Here is a 16,479-nt window from a genome sequence, read left to right as displayed (position 1 = left end):
TTTTTAAAGAAATAACATAACGAATATAAAAATATGTATGGCAACCTCTAACACTCTATTGGGAATTCTAAGGATGTGCTGCGTTTAAATATATTGGGATTTTGCTCTTGAATTGAATTTTATGTGGCGTAAATGCAAAGAACGTGAAATGTAATAAATAAAATTAACACATAAAAAGTTAATAATAAAAACGCAAAGCAAATTTTTTTAGCTATCTTACGAAGAAAACTGAATATTGATTTGATGAACTGAGAGAATAGTGAAAATATATAAATCGTACCTCAACATTTGTAGAGACATTAGGTATTTTTTGGAAGCAGGCAATATGCAAAATATGCAACGTCTTCGCCGGGAATCGAATCGCGGACCTCTCAATTACACCCTGAGCATGCAGACCACTACACCATGAAGGCTCGCTAAGAAGGCTGGAGAAATACCTTATACATTTAACACAGCATTCGGAATTCTAAACATATCATGCTATGCAACTTTTAAAAATTTTGTGATTTTGTTGTTCAATTGCATGCGGCGTGAGTGCGAAGAAAGCGATGCTTAATTGATAAAGCTAAATAGGGGTCTGGCAAGAGCGAGTGAGAGAGCAGACTCATAGAATGCAATTTCAGCGAGAGCATAAAAACCTTAAATGACCCTTCGGGCGACCGTTAAAATCTGAAACCTTTCAGATTTTTTTTAAATTATAATTTTTCAAATCTGTTTACTGAAATAATTATATCACATATCGTGGCTTTTTGTACTTCGTCTACAAAATTACATCTTCCATTAACTGAAAAGTTTCTGAATTTGGTAATTTTTTTTACACTTTGTGTTTCTTTTCTTTTTTTTTTTTTTTTTTTTTTTGTCATAAGATTGATTGCCATTACTTTAGGAAATTATTGTCAGACTTTCACAGCACTGTAAGACTACTTGGTTGGCTGGAAATCATCTCGAGGAAATTATGTTGCCACTCAGCCACTTTGTTGTATGGCATGCCTGAAACAGCAGGTTTTTCGAAACCCTTTAAAGACAGTGGGCCTTTGTGTGTCTACACGACTTGTCAAGAAGTTATTGTTTGAAAAGTAACTAATGTACATTTTTCAGCTTCTGAAAGGATTTATAAACACGAAAGTCAAGTCAAATTACCTAGCAGTTTCAGTAATGAAGGGTTCTTTCTCGCTTCTATAATGCTTCAGTTTTATTTTTTATATGCATGGAAAGTAGTGTTCAAAATTACATTCATTAGAACATTAAATTTTCAGTAACAATTTAGAATAGTGCAAAAATAGTTATATATCTGGTATAATCTAACACCTCGAAAAAGAGTTAACAGTAAACATTTAAATAAATAAATACTGTTTAAAAACGTAAAAATCATGAAGAGTTAAAAAAAAATTGTTATCTGTTCTTCGTATTCAGATTTCAATTTAACACTTGAAACTGTTTTAAACTAAAGCGTTATGCTAGTCCTACTATTTAAGGATTACAATTATCAGAAATTAAAAGTATAAAACATAAAATTAGGTATTTAAGAGGCATTTTTCAAAACAATAAAACCATGCGTAGGGAAAGCTTGTTAAGATATTATTCAGTCGTAAACTAACACTACATGGATAATTTTCTAATTAATTTACCCCCCCCCCCAAAAAAAAAAAAAAAACTTAATTACACAAGGCGCAGCTGTGACATTTTCTCACTGTATCATCTGTTGAAGAATCTTGAAACAGTATTTGTGTCAGAGTAGTAGTTTTAATTAATTAATCAAGATGTAGTTTTTATTAAAAAAAATGTTTTGGAATAAGGTTTGCAACAAATATCGCCCGTAAATGAAATGGGAACGGTTTCAGTTTTGCTAAGATACAAAGTTTCCGCTGAGAAAACTACAACACCAAGTATTAATAAGAAAAAAGAAGTTGCAGTAAACAATTATATGAACTCCTTACTTTTATTGAGCATTTTACACTTTAAATACAAAACTTACACAATTTTTTTAAAATAAAAATGCTCTAGACTGCTATAAATATATATAACGTGTATAATTTTTTAAATACAAAACTCCTAACGTTGTCTTTAGCCTTTCTTTTTAGCCCAAAAGGGCGTTAGTCCGAGAAGGGCTATTAGTCTCAAAACAGCATTTTATGTTGAATCACTTAAATGCGATGCATCACTTTTCAAATTGTTGCCACCAAATATTATTTCTCTGTATTATATTTAAAGAAATAAATAATGAAGAAACTGCATGAATGTATGTATGTTTCTCGCTTTGTGAGAAAGCAGTGGTACTTAGAGTCATCAAATTCTGAGTAAAATAGTCCTCCACCAGAACATGGGCACCTGGAAGCCTGAATTTGGAATTTGTTTTATTGTCTATTTTATATTTTGTAAAACTTTAACGAATTTTTGATTAAAACAACTCAACAATTTCAAAGCGAAGCAACACTGTAAAAAATAAAATATTTTTATCTCCAGTGCGCGAGATTGTCTGTCGGAAATTCTAAAGATGTGCTGTTTTTAAATATTGTTAGCCCAAATGCTCTCGAAAGTGTATGTGTCTGTAAATGAAACAAAAAAAAAGAAAAAAAAAAAAAAAGTGTGGGCGTAATATAAAATCCGAAAGCTTTCAGATTTTCTTTATTTATTTATAATAATTTTAGGTAAAGTAAGCTAAAGAAAACCCTGGAATAGTCAAAAGTCTTTACAAACATGACATATCTATGAGTGTCATTTAACAAATCTTTTCTGTGTTATTCATTTCGGCATTCAATTTAACGTTCTAATATTTTTGTTCCTTTAATTTTTTTTTACTTATATATTATGCATTATAAAAACAACTTTTATAATTCGAATCCGTGAGTTACAATAAATGAATCATCGAGTTTTGTTTAGTTTGCGAAAATAAAGGCTTTTATAGACATAGTAAAATATGCACACTCGGATGTATAAAATTATTTTAAAGCTTCCTGACATTTATCTACTAAAATGTAAAAGTAAAGTGTTGCCTGTATGATTGTTATTTAGATGTATAAACACCATTCGAAAGAAGCCCACCAATGACGGAGCGGTAAGGTCGCTAAACACTCGTAGTTCGGGCCAGAGCTCGAATCCCGGCAAACGGGCTGGCTGTATGGGGGGTTTTGTGATTTTCCCATGTTCAACGTATACACGAGCCAGTTTCCATTAGAAAGTCCTCTACCAAAGCATCTCTCCTCTTTGGCAGATAACTTTCAAGTACTTTGCAATAATCAAAATAAACCAAACAAAACTATTTGGGAGATCGACCTAAAATTTAGCTTGCAGATATACTACGTACTATGCACTAAGGCATAAATCATCCAGGCATTCCAAAATTTCAGCCCTAGGCCAGAAACAGAACTGGAACTACGAATATTTCAAATATTGAGGGAATATTTAATAACAAAAGCAAATGTCTTACCTGTTTCACATTTATAGCTTCTCGCATGAAATGAGCTTCAACACGGTTTTGGCTGTGCAATACGGTGAAATGACGTCCTGCCATAATTTTTATCGATGGAAACAAATAAATATGGTTTAATTAAGTATGATAAAACGTGCAAAACTATCTGCTTAAAGGTCACCTGCTTCGTAGAGGACTTTCCAGCTGGTATTCATGTTACATATTGGGAAATCCATGAAAACATACATACAAGCCAGCCCATTCATTGAACTACTAGTATTTAGCGGTCAACTTACAAACTCAAATATTGGTAACATAAATGAAAAACAGATTACTGCGGTGGTCTAAAAGTCATGCATGTCAAACTTTCTAAAACTGTGGAAATTACGAAATAAATATTAATGGCAAATTTCTGCAATAGATGAAATCCCTATATTGTTATAAGTACGAGTAATATATAATTTGAAATGTCAGTTGCAGCTTACGCTGTTAGCTTTAAAAAACTGCTTGTTTGATGGAGACGGTTTTTCCCAAGCAGAATAATCTTTTATGATTGAACTTTATTTGGGAATGCTTAAATTTGATTCTGATGCCATCTTTCTTATATATATATATATATATATATATATATATATATATATATATATTTTGTTCCACGATTACAGCATTTTATTCTTGACTTAGTCCATTTTGTCTGAAATCAAAACAGACGGGCTCTAGAAAGCTTCATCTTTCTAAAAATCCCGTTACCAAGTAGAAATTCATTATGTTATTAGATTCACGAACCTTGGGAATATCCCTTTAAACGCTTTAACAACTTTTCCAGAAGAATGCTTTGAGAATTAAGGCTCAGTTATAAAAATTCATTCTGCTTGGAAAAACATCATCTCCATCTTGCATCCAATACACAGTTTTTTTAAAGCTAACAGTATAATGTGCAACTGAAATTTCAAACTTTTTAATTACCTATAGTAACAATATAAGGGTGTTATCTATTGGAACAATTTGAAACTTCCATAATTTTTTTAAGTTGGATCGCATGACTTTATTATTTTTTAGGCAAAGAGAATTTGAAAGAAATGAAAATAAAATTCAAAGAATAATTTACTCTAATTAATGGTACTAAAGATTAATAAAAGATTAATAAAGTAATTAATTAATGGTACTAAAATTTACTTACTAAAATTTAATTCATATAACTAAAAGAATTCGCTAGGTATTTCGATTTTGTTTGCATTTTAAGAAGATCTGCGTGTAAGAACGATTGTAAATTATTTAATTGTTATTAGACAAAATATCTATTGCGAAAATGGCAACAGCTAATTTCTGGATGTCATTCTATTTATAATTAAAAAAATAGATATGCTTTCAGATGATGTACGCTTCAAATGTTTAACTGTACGATGCAGTAAGTACGTTTGTTATGTTATGTACGTTTACGAATACGTTACGTATAGGTTATTAAGATTTATCTTTAAATAAATGTTTGTCTTTTACAACCATTTTACGAGTGATTAATTTAACTACAAGAGGAAGTTAACATAAATCAGAAGCGGGATTATTCTGAAACCTAAAAGCCTAAAGCTACAAGAATTTGCTATACGTAAATAAATTGAAAATAATTTGAATTTCAAGGTATGTGCATTGATTGATATAACATAATTATTATAGAATTTAATTTTGTTATTTTGTTTATCATTTTGGAAAGAGAGTTTATTTTTTTTTTCATTTCTTTAAATTTTGAAATATATTTAGAACGTCAAACAAACTTATAAAATAATAATAACAATTAGACAACTTAGTAGAACTGTGTTCTACTAAGTTGTCTAATTGGAAGTTAATAATAATAGCATATATATATATATATATATATATATATATATATTTGCATTTTAATAAGTACGAAAATGTCTATTTTCGGTAAGGCAAAGAAATGCGATTTAAGAATATTAGCTGAAGAATTGGGAGAAGATGTAAATGAGAGTCATAAAATGAGCGATTTGAAAAAGATAATTTTGGCTAGCAAAGAGTACGATGAAGAATGCGCCAAAGAATGGTTAAACATTATAATAAATGAAAGAAAAGAAAAAGAAGAAATTGAAGAACGAAAACGTCAAGAAGAAATTGAAGAACGTAGACGAAAAGAAGAATATGAGGAACGAAAACGAAAGTATGAAATGGAATTTGAACTACAAAAACTACGTATTGAAGCAGAAAGTAGATCTACAAATTCTGGCACCAATGAAAATGCTAGTGGTACGCACATGAATCCAAAGTTAGAGCTTCATCGTTTGATGCAAAAATTTAAACCTGACGAGAATGATATCAATTTATATTTAATCATGTTTGAACGTTTGGCTAAACAAGTTGAAATACCAGAAAATACATGGGTTACTCATTTGTTTGGCTTATTGCCGTATGATATTGCTCAGTTAATCGCCAGAGAAACCGATGAAATTGCAAACGATTATAAAGAAGTTAAAAGGATCTTATTAAAACGGTACAAGATGACACCTGAAAAATTTCGCCAAAAATGTTTTACGCACAATAAGAGTGTAGGAAACACATGGAAGAATTTTGCGTATGAGTTAAGAAATTTTTTTAATGAATGGATAAGCAGAATTAAAGTAGATACTTTTGAGAAACTTAGCGACCTTATTGTAGCGGATCAGATAAAACGTAAAGTGTCTCCAGAAGTAAAAGAACCTTTTATTGACATATGGTCTGAGTTGATTTCACCAATTGATTTAGTTGAAAAACTAGATGATTATGATACCTTGAAGTCAACTTTCAACAATAAACAACCGCGTAAAGAAGGGTCTTACGACAAACGAAACTCTTTTAAAGATGGTCCAGTTGCTACAATGAACGAAAAGGAAAAACTCTACGCTATCACACATAATGAAAAAGGTGAACCAAAATGCTTCAGCTGTAATAATTTTGGACACATCTCGAGGGACTGTCCACTGCCCAAACCAGTAGTAACATGGCGAAAATGTAATAAAACAGGTCATAAAGCTAAAAATTGTGTTACTAAAGCTGAAAATAATCATTCAAATGATAAAAATTATTCTGTTGAGCAAGTTGGCGAAAATATAGAAGAGAGCAATTCATATTTGAAGAAAGCAAAACTGAATAATTCTGAAGAAGTACAGGCTTTAATTGATACGGGGAGTTCTTGTTGTCTCTTAAGGACTTCAGTTGCTCAGAAACTTAAAGTAAAACCAGAACCTGCTATGAATGAATTGTACGGTTTTGGAAATCAAAGGGTGCCTGCAGTGACCTCCATAGGAATGATTAAAGCCGATATTGAAGTTGATAATGTAAAAGGCCAAAGCATAAATATATACCTTGTACCTGATAATGCACAGCCAGTTGATCTAATCATCGGACGGACATGGCTTGATCTACCTCACATCGCTTATGTCAGAATAGGAAAAAGATTTCACTTCGGGTATAGGGAAGATGAACTGTTTAGTAACCTCCAAATTGATGAAAAAATAAATCGAGTCTGCCTTAAAGCTCTTGAGGAAAATGAATTAGAGAAAAATATGATCAGTCTTGTCAGTTCTCAAACAGAATCTGTAGATAATGGATTAATTATGATAGAAAATCCTTCCGAAGGTATAGGCTGTTTATTAGAAATTAAAAATGGCGAAACTTGTATACCAGTGATTAACGTTGGCGATAGAAGTGTTAAGCTCCAAAAAGATCAATGCGTTGGGAGAGCAGAAGTTGAACTATGTTTAAATACTGAAATTTCTGAATTGAGCTCGAACTTAGCAAAAACGAAAAATATTAACAACATAAAAGTTCCTATAAGTTTAAGCCAAGTTAAAATTGGCTCGGATCTCGACATTGATCACCAGCAAGAGTTATTGCGTCCATCGAATGAATACAGAGATTGCTTCGGACTAAGTATTTCAGAACTCGGGTGCACTGATCTGATAAAAATGGACACTAAAGAAGATATATTCGTTTACCAAACTGCAGTAAAGAAAAACAATACAAAAAGTGCCGTTCGAAGTGTAGGATATGGTGAATTAGGTGCATTTGAAGTTGTTCCAGAGAAGAGGGATGAAGCTGCAAATCTGATTGGACTGAATCGCACTTCGGTGAAAAATAGTCCTTATGCTGCAAATAGAAATCGACACTGTGGCCAACCGTTCTCTAAACACCACTTCATGCCAAGGCAAAAACAGAATGACGAAAGTGATGGTAGTCAGAGCCAAAAGAATGTAGATAATAAGCAGCAACTACAACCTCAAAGGCCCGTACGAAGGCAATTACGTCATCCTTACTTCAGGCAATATTGTAGTTATATATTCATAGGACTTCCACGAAACGTTGAACGTGATGGAAGCGAAGATGAACAAAATGAAAGAAAAAACGAACAAAGAGTTTCAGGAGGTGGAAGAGACAATCACTGGAATCCCAGACGATTTTATCAAAGGTGCTTTAATAGCAAAACCCACTATCATAGGAATGACACTCAATGCAGTCAAAGTAGAATGGAAGGAGAAGCAACTAGTAAAGATACTAAAGGAAATGACGAACAGCAGCCACGCGGTCAAGGATATAGATCTTGTCCACTTTAAAAATCAAAAATGGGTTGTCGAAAGCCCCACCAAGCTGATTCACATGCTAAAAACAGATCTTCAGAGGCCATCATTTCCAGAACTACAGAAGATGATGATAATGACGAGGTTGACGACGAACTTAAAAGGCCCAAGCGAATAGTGCGCAAACCATTGCGCTATAGAGACTTTGTGTAGGACTTATAGAATTTTTTTTAAAAAATTATATTTGATTTTATTTTTTCCTACCTACTTATTGTATTTTGTTGTTTATTTGTTGTTTTAATGTACGACAATATTTGGTTCAATTGAGGACAATTGAAAAGTCAGGATGGTCGAATGTAAGAACGATTGTAAATTATTTAATTGTTATTAGACAAAATATCTATTGAGAAAATGGCAACAGCTAATTTCTGGATGTCGTTCTATTTATAATTAAAAAAATAGATATACTTTCAGATGATGTACGCTTCAAATGTTTAACTGTACGATGCAGTAAGTACGTTTGTTATGTTATGTACGTTTACGAATACGTTACGTATAGGTTATTAAGATTTATCTTTAAATAAATGTTTGTCTTTTACAACCATTTTACGAGTGATTAATTTAACTACAAAAGGAAGTTAACATGTGGATGAATAGGAACATATGTGAATATAGGAACATATATGTAAATATATAGGAACATATGTGAACGTAGAAACATGTAAATATATAGGAACATATGTGAAGGTAGGAACATATGTAAATATATAAGAACATATGTGAATGTAGAAACATATGTAAAACATATGCATATATAGAAATATATGCGATTGTAGTAGCATTAAAATGCTCTAGCAAGTTATTACTGTTAATAAAACTGTACAATTGTTTTTGTGGCATCCAAAAATCTGACGTAATTAAACCGTTTCCATACGAATTCGAAGTATGGGCACGAAATACAAATTATCTATAATACGTAAAATCAGTTTGTGCAGAAGATTTTTCAAGACTCAGGCGATAAAAGTTGCTGTAATTCGAAAAATTTTACTGCTAATTTAGGACTCTTATATATGACAGTAGATGCCTTTTAATTTGATTGCCATTTTATCTTTTCCGGTATTAGTATATCTACCTGGGCGGAGGCGGGTAACACGGTTATTTCTTTGCGAAGTTCTCGAATGAAATTCAGAAAAGGTCAAAAATGCACTTTTCGCTAAAAACCTTAATTTCAAAATTTTTGTTGATTGCTTAACTCGGTTCGCTATCTGATAGAAACAACCAGAAGCGAAAGCACTGTAGTTTGTCTTGATTAATAGCTTTTCCTCTGACCTCACGTTTTTCTAAACTGTGTAAGATACAGAGGAAAGTGCCCCGGGGTTACCACGGTAAACATTCGAATCACGAAATACTTCGAAACATCAGTGAAGTTAAGAAAGATATCATGCTGCTTACGTTTTAATTTAAGACTCGCATTATAAGTGAAAGAAACACGAGAGTGAGTATATACTTTTCACTACAAGATATGAATAATTAAATAATATTTCCTGTTTGAATATTATGAAGAGATTCTCTTTTTATTAACGTCAGTCTTTGAATTTATGAGCATTAAAGCTGAATATGTTATAACGCATTAATTAAATACTCAGTCTGGCAAATTGTAAATTCTGAGAGTTATTGCCACTCTCTAATCATAAGATCTTTAATTTATCGTTCAAATTACATTTTATGGAAAAATGATGTATATACTTCTTAATAATTTTATTTTTGAAATTGTTGTATATTGCTTAAAAAAGGAGTTATTTAAAAGCAATTTTATTTTCATAAATGTAAATAATGAGGCATTTATAAATATTGCTCATAGTGTTTGTGTTATGTAGGTAATTGATAACTTTAGTAATTTATTTGCATAATTAGTGAATTTAGTGAAAGGAGGTTCTTATCCTATGTATTGTGTTATCTTGGTTACTGAATAATCATCTGCTTACATAAAAAGTGAGTGCATTTAAATAAAAATTAGCTATTTTATCAACAATCTTGCTTTTGCTGAGAAATATTAAACTATTATTATGAAGCTTTCTGATTTACTTTTTCATGCTTAAAGACGATAAACTGTTACAGTTTGAAAGGTGCCTCATGGTCATTAAAAATTCATTGAGCCAATGTTTTTTATTCACCTTTTTTTAAATTTTATTTTCAATTTTTTAGCTGTTTATTATTTATTACATTTATTTATTTTTACTAAATTTTCATTACTTTTATCATAGCTTATCTTTGTTTTTATTAAATTATGTATTTATTTATTTTTGTGTATGTGTATTATTGTTTTGAACTAACAAGTTTGATATATTTATGGAATTGGCGAAACTTTTTGTCTTCCTATTCTTTATTCAACTTCTGTAAATATGCGTTTCAAGAATTTGCTCTAAAAACTGCAAGATTAATACAGAATTCAGAATAAATTCTGAAAGTTTTCCAATACCATGTTCAGTTCCTATTAATACCTAAAAATTTGTTTATTTAGAATAGTATGATTAACATGCATTAATTTATTTCCATATACATATACATATGTACAGTACAATCCTAATGTAAAAGGTTTCAATTATCAAGCATATAAGATGGCCCTGCAATTTTGAAGCTCTATTATAAGAAAAAATCTGGTACGGACACAACATTACTTCCTCGTGCCGGCTTGTTAAATTATGCACATGTTTTCTGTACTTCATTTAAACTTATTTCCTCGAATTATTCGAACTTAATTAATCGATCGAGGGAAGTTAAAAATTACATCAAAGTTGGAAATTTTAATATTAAATATCCCTTTCAATTTTAGCAATAAAGTGAGTCAAACTACTTTCTTTCTTTTTTTTTTTTTTTTTTTTTTTTTTTTAAATAAGGAGTATAAAACTTTCCGAAATATAAGCATAATAACTGGGAAATGGCATTAAAAGTTAGAATTCGTTATTTGTCAAACATTAAATTTTTTTAAAAATTTGACATTGCCAAAACCTGAATATTTTCGTCATTTAAAAACTCTTCTATAATTGGAAGTATATGACAGAAAATTTATTTTCTACGTAACTATTGCATTTGCAATCATTATTGTGTTTCTTAATAACAACTGAGTCACAGTTTAAAGTCAAAATTATTAAGTTATTTTAAACAAAATGTAGAGTTATTTTAAACCGTATTTGTTTTTACAACATATTTAATTTTGTGATCATAGATAATTCTTTTAATTACTTTTTGTTTTTACACCATATTTAATTTTGTGATCATAGATAATTCTTTTAATTACTTTTTGTTTTTACACCATATTTAATTTTGTGATCATAGATAATTCTTTTAATTACGATTTACCAGTGGCAACAGATGGCTCTTGGCAACTATATTAAACGTAAAAGTTCTCATATATGCAAATTTATCCATCGATGCTCCGTTTAGCGTTTTGATTTTCCAGATTGGGACCATAGTTAGAGAGGTGAGGAACACATTGTTTTCGTGTCTGCTAATTAGTAAATTCACTGTACAATCAACTCGTATTTAATTAATTATGATCCTTCACTGTATTATTAATTCAAACATTCCATCATTATATATTTTTCTGTCATACAATTTAAAGGATTTTTCTGTATTTTACTTATTTATTTTCATTTCCAGCACAAAACACGTGGCGAAGTCATACTAGACAAAGTGTACAAACATTTAAATCTCTTGGAGACAGCTTATTTTGGCCTGCGCTACCTCAACAAATCAGGAGAGTCGGTAAGTCAAATATATGTAGAACTCTCTTTATTTTTAGAATTTTATTACTTCGATTATTTAGATTATGGTAAAGCAGAATAGAGATAGTTACCCTAAGGGAAGGGATGACTTCGTGACGGTCTTTTTAAGAGAAATTGTGTTTACCAAATACGGGGATGGGAATTATGAAAACGCGCATGCTGCCAGTTCGTCCGTTGAGATTCGAATACCAATCATACCACTGGTAGTAAAAGCACGAAAACGTCCATGCACCCATACTTTTCCCCGAGATTTAAACTACTGGCAAATTAATAACTAATAACTAATTAACCGATTTAATCGGATATCCGCCATTAATTAATTAATCTGAAAGGTTTCAGATTTTAAATTACGTCCAAAGGGGCGTTTTTTTAACGTTTTGTGTGTTACCTTTTTATTAAATATTATGTTCTTTGCATTTAAACCATAAAAGTCAGTTCAATAGTAATGTCGCAAAATAATTTTAAAATGAGCATATCTTTAGAATTTCCGATACACAGTTTCGCGCCCTGAGATAAAAAATCCCCCCCCCGTAGAGTGTTACCATTGCTCGCTTTTAAATCGTTGAGTTTGTTACTCAAATTTCGTTAAAGTTTTATAAAATATGAAATCGATAATAAAACGAATTTCAAATTTGGTCTTCCACATGCCCATATTCGTATTAGGATTAATTACGTCATTTAAAATTCGATGGCTGTACGTACCGTTGTTTTATCACAATGCGAGAAATATACATTTATGCAGATTTTTTATTATTTAATTTCTTCAACTATAATACAGGGCGATAATATTTGGTGGCAACAGTTTGAAAAGTGAAACGGACATTCAGAGTGATTCAACTGAAAATCACAAAACGGAAACAATCGTCATTCAGAAACAAAGCCCCTTTGGACTAAAAATGAAATCTGTAGGGCAGCCGACCTGTTAGCATTGCGACAATGGAGACGTCTGCCTTATCTTTGGGCCTTAATTCGAATACCGGAGAAGGCATAGATGCTTGTAAGTGCATAATGTTTTTGCGATATAAGGACACCTAAAATGCCGTAGAACTGAAAGTACTCGAGAGAGACGCTAGGATGAGGGTTGGGAGATCCTAAGATCCGTTCTCTGGAGATTTCTGTTAAAAACTGAGACGAAAGCTGGGTAAATTCGTACTGTACCCCTATAAGGTTCCCAAAGCCTACTATAATAAAATTCGTGGATTTATCTGATGTTGCTGTAAGACAACTGAGGTAAGTTACAACAATACAAATCTGCAAGATATCATTTTGTGAAACGTTTCACTAGAAAAGAGTCATATATGTCGCAGTAAATTCATGGACGGCTGAGAAAATGTATATCCCATTAAAATATATATATATATTATTTGAAAATCCTTTGTCCCTCTATCTCTGGGAAGCTACTCTTAAGTATTTAAATATGTATATATCATTAATTCTCTACTACAGGGAATGGGACCTCATGCTACAACAGAAAAAATTTAGTCATTATAAAAAATAAATTGATATCCTTAAATGATTAATTAAAATTTATAGTCCTTCTAATTTTGTTCTTTTGCTTCTAATTTTTCCGGATTCACGATAATGTAGAAATATTTAAATTAAATAAGCATAAGAAACTCAGAAGATCTAAAGTTAGCAGTTTTAGTTGGCAATAATTCCGGAGAACTTCACCTCCGGAAATTTCGAGGTTTGCAAGACTATCTGAAATCTTAATTCTCAAGAATCATTGTTCTTTGTATGTAGAAATTCTGATTATCGGGAAATTTTTTTAGAAAACGAAATAATACTTTCCTATCAGATGAATTATGATTTCTGAAATCTGAAAACTGATTTTCTCACGAAATGTACTACAACTTTTTTATATGGGACTAAATCGATTCTTAAAAGAAAACATATCAGAATACCAAAGGTTTGGTTTGGTTTATTTGATTATGGCAAAGCACTCAAGGGCTATCTGCTTAAGGGGAGGGATGCCTTCTTGAAGGTTTATTCTAATTGAAACTGGCTTGTATACACGTTACGCATGAGGAAAGCCACGAAAACGTCCATGCAGCCAGCCTATTCGCCGGGATTCAAACCCAGGACCGAGCTGCCAGTGCTCAATGACTTTTCCTCTCAGCCGCTGGTGGAATACCGAAAGATTTGGAAATGGAATCTCAAAAAACGGTATTTCAGCTCAATACTTTTGACAGAAAGTGTTTGACCGACATCCAAAGCGTGTAGTAACATAAAATATGATCGTAATTGCTTTGTGAAATGCAGAAATTTTATTACAAGCAGTAACCGAATGCGATATTATCATAGTATATCTATTGATGCCACAGTTCGTGTATTGTTGCAAGGTTTTATTATGGCCATCTGGTTTTGATTCTGGTGTAGATGGCAATATACAAATTTTACAGTTAAAGGAAGATTTGTAGCAGAAATATATTACGCATGTCTACGGAATTTGGAAATACTGAGAAATGCAGTATTTTGCATATAACTGACGTTAACGCAAACGTTTTATTCCTTATTTTGTTTTAATCCTTGTCAAAACACGTCATTTTTAAGCGTCTCAGAGGAAGCTTCTTCGAATTATTTTAAATTCGCAGATCTTGGTAAAATAAAAAATATTGTTATAATAGTGAGATATTTGCTGCAGGCTTTATGCACAAGCGTACTACTGAAATGCACAGCTGTAGCTTGGATTATTAAGCTTATTCTTTATCAAGCCGCACAACCGGTATAGTGGTTAGCGTCGTTGACTGCCGTGGCGAAATGCCCGGGTTCGAACCCCGAAGACATGCATGTTTGTAAATGTATAGTGTCGGTGCTGCATGGCGGCACTCTAAATATGCGGCGAGCCGAAAGTCCTCGCGTATGGTTTGGTGGAAGGGGAGATGAGAGGAAGATTCTCAGACCCGTCCACCCGGGATGGTCTCCATCAAAATTGGGGGCGGAATTGAGCCAAATCGCACTGTCACCTGTTAGGTGCTCAAGCCTGTTGCCAACGGCAGGCGTAATCTTTTGCTCCTTACCACGAGGAATTTCGTGGGCTCGGGCTGACTACGTAGCAACATAAACAACAACATTCTTTATCAAATAACCCAATAAGCCTCCACGTGGCATTAATTTAGAAGAAAATAATGTCATAGTAACTTTCCCCTGCCATTTTAAACAACTCGTATTAATTATAACATTTTATATTTTTCACTCATAATATCTAAAACACTATTTCTTAAACCTATCGTAACTGCTTTACAAGGAAGATCACATGAAACGTTAAATGTTTTCCTCAAAAAATATAAATTAATTTTGTGGTTTCTTTTAATTTAAATAACCAGGTATTTTATATTTTAAAGCTTTACTATGACTTCTTTCCGTTTTACCGCCAGAATTCAAATTAGTTCGCGTGCATTTAATTGAGGGTTTGAGATTGTTAAGACAGAGCGTGTTCTATCTCTCAAAGCCGGCGTTACTAAGTTGCTATTCTAAGATAACAATTTCAGTCTTCGGCTTTGCATTTTACTTGCTGGTAGTTAAAGCCACGCTAGTGAAATCCGAGCCACCATCGCGTTAAATTACTCTGTGTAGCTTTTGGTTATTAGTTATTTAAATTTAGATTTACATTTGAATTTCTACCTTGAGTTCTCGTCATAAATGCTTGCGGATTTGTCAGCATCCAGGATTGGCTTCTGTTCAAAAGTGTCTTCAAACTCTTCTCAAGTCTCTGTGGTACTTCTAGACTTAGCGATAAATTGCTTAATGTCTATGAAAAGGTTAGTCACAAGTTACAATAAGTGAAAGACATTTAAATTTTATAAATTTTATTAGATAAATATTTTTTTACTACTACGTATTTTACTACTACGAATTTACTATCTACGGATGGGCTGTCTTCAGACGCATTTTTATGATATTTTCGAAGCGTCAAGGAATATGAGGCGATATTTTTTGGAAAGTCCTTCACGAAGGCATCACTCCCCTCGTGCACTTTGCGTAATTAATTACAAACAATCATATTTAGTTTTGCAAGTATCTGATTATTGACTAATGGATTAAACAATTAAGTTATTTATTTATTTATTTTTTGTATTTCACCTTGTAGAGACATTAGGTTATTTCGGAAGGAGAGATGAAAAATAAACAATGCGCCCGTCGGGACTCGAAACACGGACCTCTCAAATATACGTCGAGCTGACCACTATACCATGAAGGCATGCTAAAAAGGCGGGAGAAGTACCTTATTTACTTCCCCTTTTAAAGGGTGACTGGAGATTAGGGGACCCAATTGCCAAATCCTGGTGGTGTGAGAATTATCATCTACCACCTTTTAGTTCGGGGCCACTGTAGAGATATTAGGTTATTTCGGAAGCAGGAGAGATGAAAAATGAGCAATGCCCTCGCCGAAACTCGAACCACGGACTTCTCGAATACGCGTCGAGCGTGCTGACCATTACAACACGAAGGCACGCTAAGAAGGCGAGAGAAAGGCCTTATAACCTATTAATTTGTTAAAGTCATTAATTAGTTAAATATCACATTTATATTTTTCTTATTTCATTAATAATTTTGTTTACTGATTAATATGTATATATAATTATTATACTAAATATAAAAAATTATACTTAATATATATATAAATAACTTCAAAAATAAATATAACAGGACATTAAAAATAAAAAGCTATTTTCCCCGAGATGTGACTATCAAGCGCTTAAAACAAAATCAATAAAAACAT

At 32.1% G+C, this 16,479-nt stretch overlaps 1 protein-coding gene across 3 annotated transcripts in view; it reads left to right on the top strand.

The window, feature by feature from the left end:
* LOC118193369 (band 4.1-like protein 4A) overlaps positions 1-16,479 on the top strand; it is a 254,951-nt gene that overhangs the window by 85,385 nt on the left and 153,087 nt on the right. For all 3 annotated transcript variants that reach the window (XM_085810688.1, XM_085810687.1, XM_085810686.1), the window contains exon 2: positions 11,632-11,736. In XM_085810688.1, coding sequence (XP_085666814.1) covers positions 11,632-11,736 — 105 coding nt within the window. The remainder of the gene's footprint in view (positions 1-11,631; positions 11,737-16,479) is intronic.

Source organism: Stegodyphus dumicola, chromosome 2 (assembly GCF_044657685.1).
Source record: "Stegodyphus dumicola isolate Sdum_Otavi_A_Nest chromosome 2, ASM4465768v1".
NCBI classification, from domain to species: domain Eukaryota; kingdom Metazoa; phylum Arthropoda; class Arachnida; order Araneae; family Eresidae; genus Stegodyphus; species Stegodyphus dumicola.
Note: the sequence above shows the minus strand (reverse complement) of the source record. Positions and strands in the feature narration are given on the sequence as shown.